The 18614-nt window shown below is 45.1% G+C and overlaps 1 protein-coding gene across 10 annotated transcripts in view; it reads left to right on the forward strand.

Annotated features, from left to right (window-relative positions):
* Positions 1-2523: 2523 nt before the first annotated feature.
* Positions 2524-18614, forward strand: part of LOC147624176 (uncharacterized) — a 111624-nt gene continuing 95533 nt past the window's right edge. For 4 of the 10 annotated variants that reach the window (XR_015269060.1, XM_086819116.1, XM_086819114.1 and 1 more), the window contains exon 1: positions 2530-3728. Coding sequence is in view for 8 of the 10 variants with exons in the window: in XM_086819116.1 (XP_086675242.1) it covers positions 2761-3728 (968 nt within the window). In the remaining 2 variants the exon portion in view is untranslated. Of the gene's footprint in view, positions 3729-18614 lie in introns of all 10 variants that reach the window. The other 6 variants (XR_015269059.1, XM_086819109.1, XM_086819117.1 and 3 more) reach the window with 5 other exon arrangements.

The raw sequence follows: 18614 nt of genomic DNA on the forward strand, positions 1-18614 counted from the left end.
GCTTACCTAGAGATCGGTCTGCAAATCAAAAGGTGCTGGAAATCGGTCTCTGCAGCCCCCAAGCAACAACACCGATCTTATCATTGCATTCTGGCGGGAAGGAATGCAGCATGGTCAACCAACGACGCGAGATTGGTTGGAGATCGGTGCGTCCAAGATTGGGCAGCCAAACTCGACTGCCCACGCAGAGGCGAAACAGGGGCAGGAGGTGGGAGGCCAATGTGGAAATTGAGGAAAGTTGCATGTAGGCATGTGTAAAGCGGCCATCATGGGCGATGTATGCGATTGGCCCAGCGTGACAATTTTGGTAGGGCGCGAGGCGGTGTGTAAAGGGCCTAAAATAAAAATATTAAATAAAAATATAAGTAAATCACTTGCCTCTATTACACAATTCATCGAGAGAAATATGTAACCAAAAATACACATTTTCACCCTTGTAGGAAAAGAATGAAATATGCATTTTCATATGTTGAAAATTTATGAATAATGTGGTTTATTATTGGATTTCAAAGTAAAAATTTAGAAATTTTAAGAGAAAACAAAATAATTAAAAAACTTCTCTTACTTGAAATTCGAAAGCTTCATCTTCAGGTTTAAAAGGAAGACAAGAGGTTGTTATAGTTTCACACATAGAAGAGTGAGAATTCAATCAGTTTGTTTTTTAAAATTAAAAAGAAAAGGAGTTTTATACAATCGAAGAGGAAAAACTCTGTTAGTTGCTTTTTGCCGAGACTGATAAGATGGAGAAAAAGTTAACTATAAAACAATTTTTTCAAAGGCGACCAAAATAAAGGGATACATGTCTTTGTCTTAATATTTAACACGTGTATAGAGTGGTTATGCAAGGGTTGATTTCTGGTAGCATTAGTAAGGTAACACGTGGCTAGTAGGTGTCGGTTGTAGTTTGCTAGATCACTTAATAATTAAAATTAAAAAGTAAAAACTTGCTTAGCGCCCTGACGGCAAACGAATAACACCCTATAGCTGTTAATAATATAAACCCATGGATGCTTATTTTAACCAACCAAAGGAAAAACTCCGGTTGCCACTAAAAAAACTTTAAGTCTTTGAGAATCATCAAAACTAATCTAGACCGATAAATCCTCTCTATCCCCAAAATCGGTCCCATAATTGTGCTGCTCGTCTTCTTCCCCTTCGATTCTTTCTTTTATGGCTTTATTGAGACATAGGGCTTGCTTTACCGAGGAATATATATATGTGATAATGTGGAACATGGCATCCACAACCAAAGGTGCTATCCCAAACTCTACCAAAAGAAACTCTCATGTGGTACTATCCTTATCATGCATTGGAGCATCATGACTTGCATTCTCTCCTAGAGTCCTCTATCCCCAAAATTAGTCCTCCCCCAAAATGCAGAACCAGCCATACATCTTAGTGGGTTGTACTGAAGTGTCAAAGAGACAACGTTTGGCATCGGGCTCCTGAAAGTGAGCCTAGCAGCAATGCCTCTCCAAGTGCGGGCTAGGGATGCATATCCTCTCGGAAGGTAGGTATGCGTAACTGAATGTATGGTGTAAAAATTAGGCCAGTGAAGGTAACCCTAACATATACATATGATCTGATAGGCCTAACCTCATTCCCTTTGAATGTGAAGGATTGTCTATTTGTGACATGATATGAGGTATTGACGAGCATGATCAAGATTATTTGTGAGGTCCCTCTCATCACAAAGGCCTATAAAGCATTCAGATGTCTTTGTAATCCCGTGTTGAATCTAAGATGAGGACTATGCCATTAACATATAAGGCAATAGGTACCATTTCTCTATGCCAATTGTTGAGCCTATGACTCCAAATATATAAATGAATTTGAGATCTTATCAATGTACAACCCAAATAATAAGGGAGAGAGTGGGCAACCCTATTTGACCTCGATGATACTACTAAGCTCTAAGCTCACCTAAAAGGCCATCACACCCCACATCATCTTTGTTGGAAAATAAAGATCATGTAAGCGGTCTAAGAGTTGTGATCTCAAGATTGAATTGAAGGCCTTTCGGAAGTCCACAACGCAGTAATACACCATTGTTTGCATGCCCCCTTGTCTCCTCAACAATGGCCTTGAGAGGGAAGATGTAGTCTAGTGTCAAATAGTTTCCCTCTGACATGTGACTCTTTGCCTCTCTCTCTTTGCCGCCAAGGTGGCCAATCTCAACATCTAGTACTGCTCCATAAAGATTGACCACAATCATGATGGTCAGATAGTATCCTAGGGTCCATAGAGTCTCCTTGAGTATGGATCAGGACAACGGTGTTACTGGTCCAAGAGGGGGGAAACCTTCACACAAAGCCCTATGCATGGATGGGGTGGGGTGTACAAGTGATCTTTTGAAGTACCTTACTATGTACATGCACATTGTTGGGAGTTTGTTTTACATGACTATCATTAAACCAACCATATTTGAGCTATGTATGTTGTTGGATTGGTGAGTGAGTTTATTTATGCAAGCCCTAGGAGGATCCTTTGGCGTTCCTTATAGATGATGGTTGCACGTCTTATAGAGGGTGTGCAGCTTAAGATTGCACTCGTGTGCACTGTGCCAGGCCCCTAAACTGTCTGCACTAAAAATAAGATGTTTGCATTTCGCATGCCCTATTCTAGAGGAGGTGCAATAAGCTGTGAAGTGATGGCAGTGAGAAATGATCAGAGAGTATATTTTTTAGTACGCTATGTGCAACAGCAGCCCGCGTTTGCGGGGTAATGCAAGATTATCTGTAGCAGTAGCGAGCTGGTGACATGGCGTGCACATCGATCGCCTTCTCCGGGATCAGGGTTGGGGAGTTCGTGCAGAGCCAGCTCAAGACTGGCCATGGCAGCGTTCAGAAATTAAAGACTGGTCATGCGAGCAGGGGCAATTTCTTGAAGATGGCCGCCATCTCCAACAACCACGACATCGCCCGTGATGAGCCACCCGTGAGGGTGATGTTCGCAGCCGGGGGCACAGGTGGCCACGTCTTCCCGGCCATCGCCATTGCGGACTCCCTCACAGCATCCCAGCGTTCCGTTACTGTCCAATTCGTCGGCACCAAGCACCGCATAGAATCGTCTGCTGTCCCGCGCGCAGGTTACCCTTTCCGGTACATTCCGGCAGCCGCCCTGCGTCGCCCCATATTCCTCTCCATTCAAAATGTGCTGCTTCCATTCCATTTGATTGTATCAGTATACATAGCCCTACGGTTGCTTCTGGATTTCCGTCCCCACATTGTTGTCGGAACTGGGGGTTATGTCTCAGCGCCTATCTGCATAGCTGCTGCACTTTGCGGCCTCCCCTTTGTCATCCAAGAGCAAAATGCATATCCTGGTATGGCTAACAAGATACTTGCAAGATTTGCCACCACTGTGTTTGTTGCATTTGCAGCTGCCCTAGCCTATTTCCCGCCGCAGAAATGCATAGTTTGCGGTAATCCCGTCCGGTCCACCTTACAAAAGCTTGTTCCTAAGACAGCAGCATTGTGCCACTTCTTCCCAAACTGGAGATCGATTTTTGCAGATAATGAAAATGCAAAAAATGACCCACAATGCGAGGTGATTTTGATTCAAGGAGGATCTCTGGGTGCAAAAAGCATTAATCAATCCGTGAGTGGGTTTATAACACAGATGCTAAATAAGTGCCCTCAGAGATTTGTCATATGGCAGACTGGCTCAAAGCACTTCAAGGAGGTGGTGGAAAAGGTTGGCTATCATGAGCGTCTGTTTATCTCAGAGTAAGCCTTTAACCACACTTTGAAAAAGAATAGCCTAATTAGAGCTTAATGGGAAAGATTAACCTCTCAAGTCAAGGCATATCTACTAAGAGCAGGTTTCCATGGATCATATTTTAGTTGCAGTTGTTATTGATTCTGATGTTCCCTTTTTCATGCTTTCCAAACCCCTCCCCCAAACAACAACAAACCACGCCCCCCCCGCCCCCCCCCCCCCCTCCCCGGGACTGAAAATTCCTTGGTCTGTGGTGTTAGAAAGAACATGGAGAAGACCAGTCCATCTCTCTAATTGTTTGTTTGGCCAATGTCTTAGTTCTCTATTTATGGATTCTCTGTATCATTTAGCCCACAAGATTCTAGCTTTCTTTTCACATGCATGAGTATGCGTGCAGAAGCGTGGTTGAAAAGCTGGAGTTTGGACCTTACTTACCGTATATTGCCAAAACATGAATATATTCATTGGTGGACTTCGATCTAGACTGAGATGTAATGCTAGTGCTAAGCTACATGTATGAACAAACGGTTATTGCCATCCCAAAACTTGTGCATGGCTGACAGATGCATATTGGAGTTGCTTCTGTTGACCCAATACTTGCCTCTTGTTGCTCTTGGCTTGGACTTTGGCATTTCAGATGTCTTCTTGTGTCTTTTGGCGGGCTGGTTGGCTGATGTACAGTTGGTTATCTTGCTGGTTGGCCCGCACACAGTCCCATAAAGGTCTGTTCATACTTGGGATGTACAGATAGCTCTTGGACTATTGGTGTTGCCACCATCTATGGGGTTTGTTGAATCTTGGAATTTGGTTCCTGAACTTGCATTTTCTGTGCCAAAAAACTGATGACAGCACATGTTCTTGGTCTTCCACCGCCTAAAGCTCTCCAACTTGTGAGAAAATCCCTTCTTGGACAATCCCAAGTCTGAGCGCTAGGGAAACTTTCTCCTGGAGTGTTTCAATCACTAGTGTACTTACCATTGCTGTGCTTTGTGAACTACGCTTGCTTTTGTGTTGCCGTGATTTGGTCTCTGAAGAGCTGCTAGCAAGTTCTCCCATTCATTCAAGCATCTACCTCTATGTTCTCGGTCTTCCCGTGTATCTTCATGTTCTTCAAATTTCTGAAGGCGTTTCTCCCATGCAGCCTCTCTTGCTTCCCGTGCTTGATGGTCTTTTGCTTCTTGGGCTTGTGCTTCTTGGTCTCATCCCTAATATTCTACTAGGGACTTTACGAAGAGCGAACACTGATTGTCATACCTAAACCTAGAATCTAACTACACGCAACGCTCCTACATTCAAGACCTAACACATGAATCTGCTGCAAACTCTTATGCTAATGCAAACTTATGCAGATAACTCTACTGCATGCAACAACTCTTAACACAAACACAACCTAGGCTGCTTACAAACTTATGCATATCTGGCCATGGGCCGCCACCCTAGGCGACCTAGCGCTCTGATAACAATGGAAGCGTGCTTGATTAATGCTCATTAGAATGCAGTTTAAGAGCTAATTATTGCTAATCACTCTATGCTGCAAATACAAGAAGTCCAGAGAAGCCTTACTTTGGTACGATGTTAGGTATTTTTAAAATATAGTCAAAATATATGCATAAATAGCAGTAACTATACTGAAAACTGAGAAATCGTACCCACAACAGACATGGCCAGCCAAACTAAATCCCCCCTCCCCCCCTTCCCCTGGTCTCTATGGTAGTGATTGTCATGGCTGGCTCAAACCTATCCAAAGTGGCTGCCCGCTGGTCCACATTGTTGCCCTGCTTGGTTTGCCCATTGTCAGCTGTCCAAAAATTGTTCCTTCAGTTTCCGGCCTGCGGATTTGAAAACCATGAAAGGCGTGCACCTAATTCCACCATGTGCTTCCGTAAACCTCACTGACCCTCAAGGCCATGAATTAGTGCTCACTATGGTGAACACTCCACGAAATCCTTGTGAGATGTTGTGAGATTTATAGTAGTGACCATCAGACCATGTGAAGTAGAGACACCGGGGCACTTTTATCTTCACATTGAAGGGTTTTTTCCCGTGTGTGAACACACTCTTTCAGAGTGTGTAAAGGGACGTATTAAGTCACTCATTTTTGTACTTGCACTCTTATCTCATTATTGTGTGCGTTGTGTTGTTTCACTCTCTCCTTCTGCAAATTGACTGGCCTTTGAAGTTTGTGTGCTTCATTGCTAACCCTAAACCTAACACTGGTTGCCACCCTTGGGCACTTGCCTTTGCCCACCATTCTGCCATTTTAGGGTCCAAGAAGTGGCCGCTCCTCGACAGTGGATACTGGAACATGCTCATCAAAGACCACATCCCGGTTGACAACAATCTCATTCGTGTCTGGATCATACAATCTGTATCCCTTGGAAAGAGAATTATACCCCATGAATATAAGCTTGCAGGACTTGGAGTCAAGCTTCCCCCTCTGCTTCTTCGGAATATGTACATACGCATCACTCCCAAAAACACGGAAGTGCAAGACATCAGGTTTCTTACCAAAGTATGCCTCAAACGGAGTCATATTAGGTACTAAAGTCGTTGGAGACCGGTTGAGGGTATGGACAGCCGTTGCCACAGCCTCTCCCCAAAGTGGACGAGGAAGATCACGATGCTCCAGCATGGTCCTCGCCATCTCCACCACAGTCTTGTTTTTGCGTTCTACAACTCCATTCTCTGAAGGCGATCCGGTATTGGCCAGTTCCCTCTTGATGCCATGGTCTGCACAAAATCTGAGAAATACAGTCGAGGAGAATTCACCCCTTTTGTCAGCCCTGAGAGTCTTTACCTGCAATCGAGACTCTTTCTCCACCATCACGTGCCAATCCTTGAACCGTGCAAAAGCTTGGTCCTTCTGTGAAAGAAAGTAGACCCACGTGAATTTGGTACAGTCATCAACAAGCAGCATAAAATAGAGAGATCCTCCCAATGATGGTGTCTGCTGAGGTCCACACAAGTCAGTGTGAATCAACTCCAACGGTTTCGAAGCCCGCCTGGAAACCTGCTTCGGAAAGGATTCCCTGTGCCGCTTACCACGTATGCAAGAACTGCAGCGTTCTTGCCTACTGCCAACATCTGGCAAGCCAACCACCATTTGGTCTCGAAAAGCTCGCTGTAGTGCGTCCACATTTAAGTGGCCAAAACGAAAGTGCCACATATCTCCGACCTAAGAACTTGTCAACGAGGAGAGTGCAGAGAGCTTGTAGATAGCATTTTCCACACCGCCTTCCCAAACAACCTGGCCAGTCTCACTGTCTCGTAGAGCAACTGAATGCTCCTCAAATTCCACCCGAAAGCTAGTCTTGCATACTTTATGCACTGAGAGAAGATGAAAACCCAGAGCAGGGACGTAAAGAACACAGGAAGCATGCTTGCCCCCCTTGCCGTCGGGAATAATCTCCATCTGGCCCTCATTGTGTATCGGAATAGTGGAGTTGTTGCCAATAAAAATGCGACCTGACTGCCGTTTCAGATCCAAAAAGAAGTCACGGGACGGAGTCATGTGCCTAGAAGCACCACTGTCAAGAGTCCATTCTTGGGTATCCTTCGCGGTGAAGCCAACTGCATCCTCGCTCGAAGACGATGAAGCATCGCAGTCCATCATCTCTAAGTGCACAAATGCAGGAGTCTTTGCAGCTGAGGTTGAAGAATCAGCACTGTTCCCAGTCCGCTTAGGACACTTCCTCCAATAGTGGCCTTTCTCGCCACAATCATTGCAGGATCGTTCGGCCTTCAGCTTCTCGCGTTCTGTGTCGGGCTTCTTCTCAGAAGACTTCTCCGGTGAAGCCTTCCCTTTGCCCTTGTTGTTATTCCGGCCTTTCGACCGTTGGCCAGTTAAGGCCTCCGAACCTCCGCTGTGAGGAGGGTTCGTGAAACGTTCCTCCTGGTCCAAGACCATGGGCACAAGCTCCTCCCAAGTAATGGTGCTGAGCCTGCCACTCGTAATCAAAGAGGAGTAGAAAGCGGAATATTGAGCAGGCAAGTGGGACAGCAAAGTAATGGCCATGTCTTCAGATGATATCTCCTTCCCAGCCTGGAGGACTTCCTGCCGAAGAGCCTGCAGCTTGTTAATGTGCTCCCGCATTGTCGATGACTTTGCAGGGTTTATAACCCGCATCTGCACTTTCAAGGAGATCCTCTTCATGGGTGATACCCTGTTATAAAGAGAAGCCAAGTGCTGCCATACGCCTCTGGCCAGCGTCATGTGCTTTACGTGATTGATTACTTGTGGTGTGCAATTGAGGAAAATAAATGACCGGACCCTGGCGTTGACACGATCCCACATTTGTGCCTGTGCCTCTCAGTCCTTCTTCATCGACAGTAACTCCCCTTCCTCTTCTTCCGGCCTTGGAACCCCGACAACGATGAAATCAGCAAGGTCATATGACTCCAGCACAGACTCCATCATCACCTTCCAGATGGCGTAATTGTTCCCGTCCAACTGACGGTCCACTGGGAATGTGGGGAGAGTCGGGATCTTCACATGCTTCTCATCCATCTCTAACAAATCTACCATCGCGGGGATGTAACTCGAAAGGGTGGGTGGGTGGGGAAAAAAAACTCTAAACCTGCAAGTGGTTGTTCAGCACTTTAGCCCGCCTTCCTCTTGCAACTTCTCTTGCCGAACAGTCCAAATAGTCCACCAATCAGTAACGTAACTATCCCCCTCTTGCTCAGAAAACTCCCAAGATCTATCAAGAGCCTAGGGCTCTGATACCATGTCAAAATACGTAGCGGAAATGATAACCAAACTTGAGACCACAAGAGCAAGTAGAGTGCAGAAAATAGACAGCACAAGAGAAGGAGAGAGATAGGCGTATAACTCTTCTCTATACACAAGATCCCGAGGAAAACTGAATGAATACAATGTGGGGGCAATGGGGCCTATTTATATGGCCCCATGAGTGCAGTCGGCCAGTAGATGGACAGCCGACTGGACCTGAAATGCCCACGACCTGAAAATACAGCAGTCGGCCAGCATATCAAAGTCGGCCATCACTCGTGTGCAGTCGGCTAGCAGCAGGGAGCAACTGGGATTGCCTGTGACCAGTCGGCCAGCATCTGGTACAGCCGACAGGTCCTACACTGCCTCCCACACCCTGGAAAAATAGGGAAAAATGGGGAAAAAATACGGGGAGTGAGGAAAAATGATAAAACACCTATACAGGGCGGGCACACCCACAACAGAGGCCTTGGTGTCTAATAAAGACAGGAGATGACTTCTAACAGATTTGAGGCTCCGTCTTGGGGCTGTTTTTGGCTCCGTACCGGGCTGTTTTATGGACTGTTTATGAGCTGATTCATGGGACTGTCTTTGAGATAGTTTTTGGATGGCTTTTGGTGCTGTATTTTATCTTGGCACTGGATAGATATCTGGGCAAGAGATTCGCTGGTGCTTTGTGGAAAATCCAATGCTAACGAAGTTCCTACGGGGGGCTGGGCGTTCTGGCTCAGTGTGCTATTATTATATTGTTTATGGTTCTTCCATTGTGTTTTCATGCTCTATTTAGTATTTAAAGTGTTGGTCTATCGCTTCGGGTTCCCGATTTCGATGACAATATCACCGCCGTGAGAACTCTGCTCAGAAGGTAGCCTTGGAGAATCAACTCTCCAGCCTAAAGATTGCCAATACTGCTAACATCGTGGATTCTGTTATGGAGTTCATAACCATTCAAAAGCAGTTAGTCTCTTTGGGGAGCAAAGCTACCGAGGACGACTTTGTCAATCGACTCCTCGCCAAATTGCTCGAGACTTTCTCTGCTTTTTGTGATACTATATCACTTCTTACTTCTACTCCTGATCTACATACCATTGTTGGCATGCTTCAGGATAGGGCCATGAGAAAGAAGACCTGCCAGGGTACTTCCGAGACCCTTCTTCAAGCTAAGGGAAAAAGCAAATGGCAGTCCAAGGTTTCCACGAGCAACAAAGGTGACCACAAATCTGCCAACAATCCCTCTCATAAAGAGTTTACTTGTCATTATTGTGGTCTCAAAGGTCACATTCAGCGTGATTGTCGCAAGAAGAAGAGAGAAGGTGGTTCTGCTAAGAAAACCCCCAATCAAACCTCTTCATCCACCAACTAAACTAAAAAATCCTCTTCCACCAAGGAGACTGTCTTCGTCTGTATTGAGGAGCTTCCCGTAACTCTCTTGTTCCTTCCACCTCACATCTTATGGATTAGGTGGTTGATAGTGGGTGCACTACTCACATGACTCTTGACCGGACTACTCTTCATGACATTCGTCCCAGCTCTTCGACGGTGTCCATTGGTGATGCTTCCAACTTGGAGGCCGCTTTGGTTGGTAATGTGCGACTTAACTCTTCCCCAGGCGAGCCTTCTACCATTCGGGATGTGCTTCATGTTCCCAAGCTCTCCAGCAATCTCCTCTTAGTTTTTCGGATTGCGGAGAAAGGGTATGGTGTCTACTTCGACAATTCCGTCCTTGAGATCATCGACACTAGCACCTGGCATATTATTGCCATAGGTATCTGTCACATGCACTTTGCACTGTAGTGCATAGTGACAAGCTGGCTCATCATCATCATCTGTGCAACTGTGCAACATTATATAGTATTAGTACCTTTTAGGATGATATTTGTTGTACGTCATGACCCCATTGTAATCCTCAGTCTAGGATAAGCTAGGCACGAGCTACGTAGGTCATTCTCAGCCTTAGACAGTCAGTCAGTCAGTCCAAGTCCCTTAACCCACTTGAAGAGACGCATTCATGCATGTAGAGTCAGTAGAAACCTTAGGGTTTGCATTAGAAAGCACTCTGCATATTGCATATCATTCATCCATTGCATATAGTTCATTGCAGAAGCCTTGAAATAGCATCTGGCAGCCTTAGAATATTTATTAGGATTTATCTGGCATTTTTTCCATAATTTCCAGCATGTAGTATCATTTATTTAGCATGCATCAGTCGTGGAGAATAAAATAGCTACAGTCAGCCAGCCCTTCAGCCAACGGACTAGCACCTAGCACTCATATAAATAGGATTGCCTTTGCACCATTCATTCATATCATATCATATAAGAATTCAGCAATCAAGTCTCAAGCGTTGGAACCTTCAGCCTAAGGAGCATCAACGATTGAAGATTCAGCATCTAGAGCACTTCAGCCCTCAGCGTTTTCAGCCAGCATTTCATCCTTCAGCCACTAGGAGTATCAATGCATGTGCTTTCAGCATCCATCATCAAAACGCAACAGTTTTCAGCACTCAGCCATCAATAAACCTTGCGTTTTCTGCATACATACAGTTTTCAACATTCATCTCTTCATCGTTTCGCTACAGCCAATTGGTGAAGGTAAAATCATATTCATTTACAGCATTCATACATAGCCTAGAACAGTCCCAAACAGTCCCTATCTCAGCCACAGATTTGCAGCCTTCCCTCATTCCATTGGGAAGAGTGCATAGGCTCGAGATTGGACATCATTGGTGCTTCAGCCTGACTCTTGGTCCTAAGAGATCTTCCGTTTGGCTTATCGTCAGTCGACCGTCAGTCTCTTCAAAGTAATAAAGCAAATACTATTCCGGTAACGGGATAGGAGGCCCTTCAGTGGGTAATTCGGGACCCCATACGGTGTACAGTTTCTATCTATCTCTCTCTCTCTCTCTCTTTAGAGAGGGTTTCGGACCACTTTCTAGAGTCATGAGATACCAGGATCAGAGATGCCTCGGATTATACTTGCTGGAGCTTCGTAGACATAGAGAGGGTCTCTTGAGAGGGAGGGGATCAGAGAGGGAGAGACACCTACAGAGGCAGATTACAGACTTCTTTCGACCAGAGATTGAGCAGTCAGGCCAGCAGGCATTGCAGCTAGCCCCAGAGTATAGCCGCACTAGAGGTACACTGATTGATCGGGCTATAGAGCTGGGGCGGTCCAGGCGCCCCAAGATGAGAGGCCCATCTCGACACCGGCGGAGACTACAACAGAGGATCAGGACCATACTAGCACGGCATGGGAGATGTCCAGTCAGAGTACTCACCATGGAGGACATTGAGGATATCCGCCATCGACCGATGAGAGACTTCTTTGGATAGTGATGTGTAAGATGCTTACCTTTGTTGCTGGAGTTTTCCTCCCAGATGTTATCCATTAGGAGCTCCTAGTACCATACTTTTCCTCATAGTTATTTCAGTTTCAGTTAGTTGTTTTTAGCTTTTCTTACACAGACATTGTATCAGATCCACCAATTGTTGTAACCTTTTTGGTCTCATAGGTCATTTTGGCCTTTTGAAGACGTTAATATATCATTTCATTTCATTTCATTTCTCTCTCTCTCTCTCTCTCTCTCTCTCTCTCTCTCTCTCTCTCTCAAATCTCTTAAAGTTTAAAGTCTTAAAGCGGATTGCTAAACTCGCGAAACTCAGGATACTACAGAAGACGGTTTGAGCATTTGTGTGACAGGATCCTCAATTATGAATACTTCCGCTGCATGTTACATTGGTATTAGATTCAGCTTGCCCACACACACCGTATCCTAGCGTGAGGGCATCCTCGGATGGTCAGATTGCGTTTCGGCACGACCACCGACTTCAGCATCATGTCTACAGAGGAGAGTACCCATCAGCCGGAAGAAGTCTCCCCCGAAGGAGACCTTACTCTTCCGGCTATAGCAGACAGCATAGCTCTACTTAGAGCTCAGAACCAGCTTCTCATGGAGCGTCTCCAACTCTTGGCGGCAACAGCAGCATGTCCTCCTCCGCCTCTAGCAGCTTCGGACTACATCTCGGTCTTCTTTTAGATGGAACAACAAAGAAGAGAAGATGAGGCCAGATGGAGAGAAGAAAAGGTAGAAGCAGAAGTAAGAAAACAACAAGAAAAAGCAGATAGACGGGACTATGAGAAAGCCCAACGTAGGATCGAAGAAGACCGGCGTCAGGCTGAACTCGTTGCTCGGGAGCACCAACGAGAGCTCGATCGAGAACGTATGTTACTTGAGCACCAACGGGAAAAGGAGGCCATGCATGTTAGATACCAGCACCTCTCTTCAGCTTCCCTAGCCTCAGGTGCCACAAGCCAGCAGTCCGCAGCATCAACTACTGTCATTCGAAGTCAACCAAATTTTAGTAAGTATGATGGTAAGTGTGATCATTTAGCAATTAATCAGTTTATTCATCAATTTACTGCTCATTTTCCATTAGCTAGGATCACAGATCCTCTCAAGATAAGAGTCCACGTAGTGGCTCCCCACCTTACAGGTGAGGCAATCACTTGGTGGCAGCATTGGTCTAGTCTTCATACAGACTAGACCACAGGTGTCACAGCTTTTAGCTGGGATACATTTGTTCATGACCTTAAGACCATATTTCTCCCGCCCCCAGTATATGACCAGTCTGGTAGATGAGTTCCTCAGACAGAATGGGTCTCCAGTGCTTCAGTTTTCCGGAAAGGTTATTACTTTAGTACAATAGTTAGGGCTATCTGCGCAGGCTAAGATGGAGCAATTCATTCGTGGATTGGATCCCAACATCCGGTTCACAGTTCACAACTTTGAACCCAGTACATATGACCGGGCTTTGACTCTCACTTAAAATGAGGAAATGAAGATGAACGGAGGCAAGCCCAAGCAGTCATCCTAGTCCAGTACCAAACCCCAGCAGCAGCAATCTGGTGCACAGCCAGGGAAAGATAATGCATCTTCTAAAGATGCTAAGAAGGACGGTAGTAATAGCTCCAGTTCAGGGGGTAAGAAGAACAAAGAATCTAAGCCTAAGAAAACCCCCGATGAAAAGGCTAAGGCAGGCATTACTGGAGGTTATCTTCCTCTAGAGGAGCAAAAGAAATGCCAGTCAGAAAACAGATGTTTTTTCTGTCATATCATAGGGCATGGTAAGAAGGATTGCCACAAATGGCAAACATCCCGTCCTGAGGACCATCATTTTGATTTGGTCCTCGGATCAGAACCTAGCAGGTTTCCCTATCGTCTTTCCAAGACTTTAGAGGGCGAGCTAGAAAGACAGTTATCTGAGCTCCTCCGAGCCGGATTCGTTCGGTCTTCTTCCTCACCATTTGCTGCACCCAGCCTATTTGTCCAAAAGAAGGACAAGTCTGCACGCCTTTGTGTAGACTACAGGGCATTGAATAAACTCACCATTAAGAATAAGTTTCCTATGCTAAGGATTGAGTACATTTTGGAGCGTTTAGACGGTGCAAATTTTTTCACTAAGATCGACCTCAAGAGTGGTTACCATCAGGTCCGCATTTTTGAAGCCGACATTCCAAAAACAACTTTCCGGATAGAGCGTGGTCACTACGAGTTCGTAGTCATGCCTTTTGGACTTACAAATGCACCCGCAACCTTAAATAAAATGATGTCCAGGATTTTCGCAGTTCTCATTGGTAAGTGTGTCTTCATCTTTCTTGATGACATACTTGTATTCTCTACCATTGCGGAGCAGCATGGGAAAGATGTGGAGAAAGTCTTGCAACTTTTGCGAGATAATGGGCTCTACATAAACGCCAAAAAGTCTATCTTCGCGTTAAGAAAGTTCAATACTTGGGCTATATCATCGGTTCCGATGGGATTAGATTGGACTCCTCTAAGGTTCAGAAAATCTTAGATTGGGACATCCCTCAGACCGCCCAAGAGATCCGTTCTTTTGTAGGTCTTTGTCAAGCCTAGAGCACCCATGTTCATCATTTTTCCAACCTTGCAGCACCTCTCACTGACTTGCTCAAGGGGGTGAAGACTCGTAAATAAAAAGTCTCAATCACAGGCAAGGCGCTTGATGCATTCCGTGCACTCCAGAAAGCTGCCTAAGAAGCGCCTGTTTTGAAGTTAGCATCTTGGGATGAACCTTTTGAGGCCATTACTGATGCCAGCAATGTAACCATAGGTGCAGTTCTCCAGCAGGACAATAGACCCGTGGCCTACTACTTGGATGTTGCCGAAAAGAATTATTCGGTTTATGACAAAGAGGTTTTGGGTGTGATCACAGCGCTCAAACATTGGAAGCCTTTTCTTTATGGATAGGTTTTCACAGTCAAAACAGACTACCAAGCACTTAAGTGGCTTCAAACCAGCCAAGTGCCTAGTGGAGTGATCAGCAAGCTAGGTGGAGTCAACTCTTCCAATAATTTGGAGGAATGATTGAGTACATCCTTGGTAAGCATAACCCAATAGCATATGCTCTTAGTCGAAAGGCCAACATCTAGGCAGTCCAGGAGTCTACCATTCTCGAAATCACGAGGAAGGACTTAGATAGCATTGAAGACCAATATGTCGACTCCCTTGACTTTGGTACTCAGTATAATTTGGCCCTCACTTTTGAGCCTGGCTATTATTTAGTGCAGAATAGTTGGTTATTCTTCAAGAACCGTCTCTGTGTCATTCAAGAAAAGCGATCAGCTCTTCTCCATGACGCCTATGACTCCTTAGTTGGAGGACATAGAGGTATCAACAGTATCCTCGAGAAATTAGAACGGTCCTTTTATTGGCCAAAAATGAGGCGTGATGTATATTCACATGTTCAAGCATGTAAGATTTGTCAAAAAGTTAAGGTTCCACATACAAAGAAGGCTGGGTTGCTTCAACCTTTGCCTATCCCCGACGGACCTTTCATCGACATATCTATGAACTTTGTAGGGCCTCTACTAGCATCCACCGGATCCCGTAACACTCAGTGTTTCACCATTGTGGATCGCTTTAGTAAATTCTGCATGCTGATCCCGTGCAAGCATACGGCCACAGCTGAGGACGTAGCCTATCTTTTTCTCAAACATTGGTACCCCAATTTGTGGTTTGCCTAGCACCATCACATCAGACAAAGATTCCAAGTTTACCTCACATTTCTAGAGGGCATTATTCGAAAACTTTGGAACTAGTTGCATCCACTCAGTATCTTAGGGGCTCTCGCATTCGTATTGATCAGATTGATGCAGCTATTCCGCACGAGTGGCTTTCTGGGACCTTTCACGGAGACTATCATCCGAGTTGGCTAGGAGTTTTTTCGAGGATAGGCATACCTCTGCAGGTCATTGCTCTACCAGGCCAGGAGGATACAGATTTCCTCATGTATTCTATCATGCCTGGTGGGAGATTGAGGAGATGTAGTATGGAGGAGATCATACCAAACACTAGGCTTAGTCCAGTGAGGATTGTTGGTCGCTCGGGGAAGCACTGGTTCATTGACCCTTCTCCTCAGATAGTGACTCATGGCTCTTGGTGTTTGCAGCTATATGGTGGCAGTCCTATCAGATATCTTCAGTGGGATCCAGGAGAGTGGGAGTGGATTGATGCCTTCGATCCTTTGAAAAGCCTTCCTTTTTTCAGTTTCACTATTCCGAATGCCAGGCTTCTCCTCACTCGACAAATGCATAGGATCCCTACTCTCAGGCCTCATTGGGAGAGCTATGATATTTCTCCAGTGATACAGCGCAGATATTGGCATAGACTTTGGCACTCATATAGAAGGAGCCAGATCTCTCATTTCTTTTGGTTATTCTTACATGGTGGTCTCCCCACCAATTAGTGGAGATCAGTTTTCGGTGTAGCACCTTTCTGTCCTAGATATGTGGCAGATTCTGAGTCCGTACAACATTGTCTATGGGGGTGCAGCATTGCACAACAGATTTGGGGTCCTGTAGCCCAACTTATGGGCAAATTGAGTGGCCGAGCCATGCATGTGACTTGGGGGGCAGTTGCTTGGCTCTCCCAGTCCGGTCCGCAACTTTTTTATGAGGGCAGTGGTACAGATTCTGTTTTTTTCATTCATAGAGTATTGCCCAGCATGGTTTATTGCAGGATGTTCCTCACACTGATTATACACCCCCTAGACAGAGGATTGACACCAATTAGGAGATTATTGCCAGTATTACAGCATGGCAGATCTGGAGAGCTAGATGCACGGAGGCTATTGAGAGTGTCCATATTTTTGGGTCTCAGTGCATTAGTACTATATGGGGTGATATGATCCACACTCTTATGGCTACTTGGGCTCGCATTCAGGGTCCCTCTTGTTCTGCGCAGGCGAAGCGTGTGATATTTATGCGGGAATGGAACCATGGCATCTTCTTTTTCTCTAGTACCACAGGTCTTACATGGCATCATGATGCTCCTCAGTGGGGGTTGAAATCACCTTACATATTGGGGTGATTCTATTCTCTTCCGGCTTATAGCTGTGATTGTTGTATGTTTTTCTCATACGTAATAGAAGTCTCTTTCTGAAAAAAAAAAAAACTTTGGAACTAAGTTACAGTTGTCTAGTGCATTTCATCCATAAACAGACGGCCAGACAGAAATTTATAACCGGTTTGCCTTTGATGTTCTCAAGTCATATTGTCATGACCAACAATCCAAATGGGAACATTATCTTCCATTGGTCCAAGACATCTTGAATGATACTCATTCATCCAGTCGGACGGACTCTATATGAAGCAGCCTTTGGTTGCCGTTTCTCTTCTCTTTTGACGAGATTGGCGTCTCCATCTCTAGAGGCTAATAAAACCACGAAATCATTTTCCGAAATCATTGAGTCAATCAAGGATCACTTGACGAAAGCATAGGAAGCCTATAGCAGACAGGCAAATTAGTCAAGACGAGATGTCCACTTCAAGGAAGGGGATTGGGTCTATTTGTGCATCATGAAACAAAGATTGAAACAAGTGGGCAAACGTTGTCCCAAGCTTTCATTCCGTAGTTTTGGACCTTTCTCAATAGTTAAAAAGATAAGTGATGTCTCCATGAAGTTAAAGTTGTCTAACAGTTGGACGATGCATGATGTTTTCCATGTTTCTTTGCTAAAACCATATGTTGGACCAGAAGTTTTTGATGTTTCAGATAAACAGTAGCCAGACCTGGTAGACGAAGCTGAAGTCATCGAGCCTAAGCAGATCCTTCTTCTTCGTTGGAAGCATGGTTCCGGTCGACGGATACGTCAGTTCTATATGAAGTTTCGCGATCGAGGTACCCACGAAGCTGTTTGGCTAGACGAGGAGTTCTTTCAAGAGTACCCCCAGTTGGCGGACTACTTGGAAGCCATGAATCTACCGCCAAGCTAAGTAGGAGGGAATGTCACATGCACTCTGCACTGTAGTGCATGGTGACAAGTTGGCTCATCATCATCAGTGCAACATTGTACAGTATTAGTACCTTTTAGCATGATATTTGTCGTAAGTCGTGACCCCATTGTAATCTCAGTACAGGATAAGTCAGGCACGAGCTACGTAGGTCATTCTCAGCCTTGGACAGTCATGCATATCATTCATCCATTGCATATAGTTCATTGAAGAAGCCTTGAAATAGCATTTGGTAGCCTTAGAATATTTATTAAGATTTATCTGGCATTTTTTCCATAATTTCCAGCATGTAATATCATTTATTTAGCATGCATCAATCGTGGAGAATAAAATAGCTACAGACGGCCAGCCCTTCAGCCAACCGACTAGCACCTAGCACTCATATAAATAGGATTGCCTTTGCACCATTCATTCATATCATATCATATCAGAATTCAGCAATCAAGTCTCAAGCGTTGGAGCCTTCAGCCTAAGGAGCATCAACGATTGAAGATTCAGCATCTAGAGCACTTCAGCCCTCAGCGTTTTCAGCCAACGTTTCATCCTTCAGCCACTAGGAGCATCAATGCATGTGCTTTCAGCATCCATCATCAAAACGCAACAGTTTTCAGCATTCAGCCATCAGTAAACCTTGCGTTTTCTGCATACATACAATTTTCAACATTCATCTCTTCATCGTTTTGCTACAGCCAATTGGTGAAGGTAAAACTTAGCATTCATATTCATTTACAGCATTCATACATAGCCTAGAACAGTGCCAAACAGCCCCTATCTCAGCCACAGATTTGCAGCCTTCCCTCATTCCATTGGGAAGAGTGCATAGGCTTGAGATTGGACACCATTGGGGCTT

Source organism: Cibotium barometz, chromosome 25, assembly GCF_041138505.1.
Source record: "Cibotium barometz isolate CiBa-2024 chromosome 25, ASM4113850v1, whole genome shotgun sequence".
Taxonomy (NCBI): domain Eukaryota; kingdom Viridiplantae; phylum Streptophyta; class Polypodiopsida; order Cyatheales; family Cibotiaceae; genus Cibotium; species Cibotium barometz.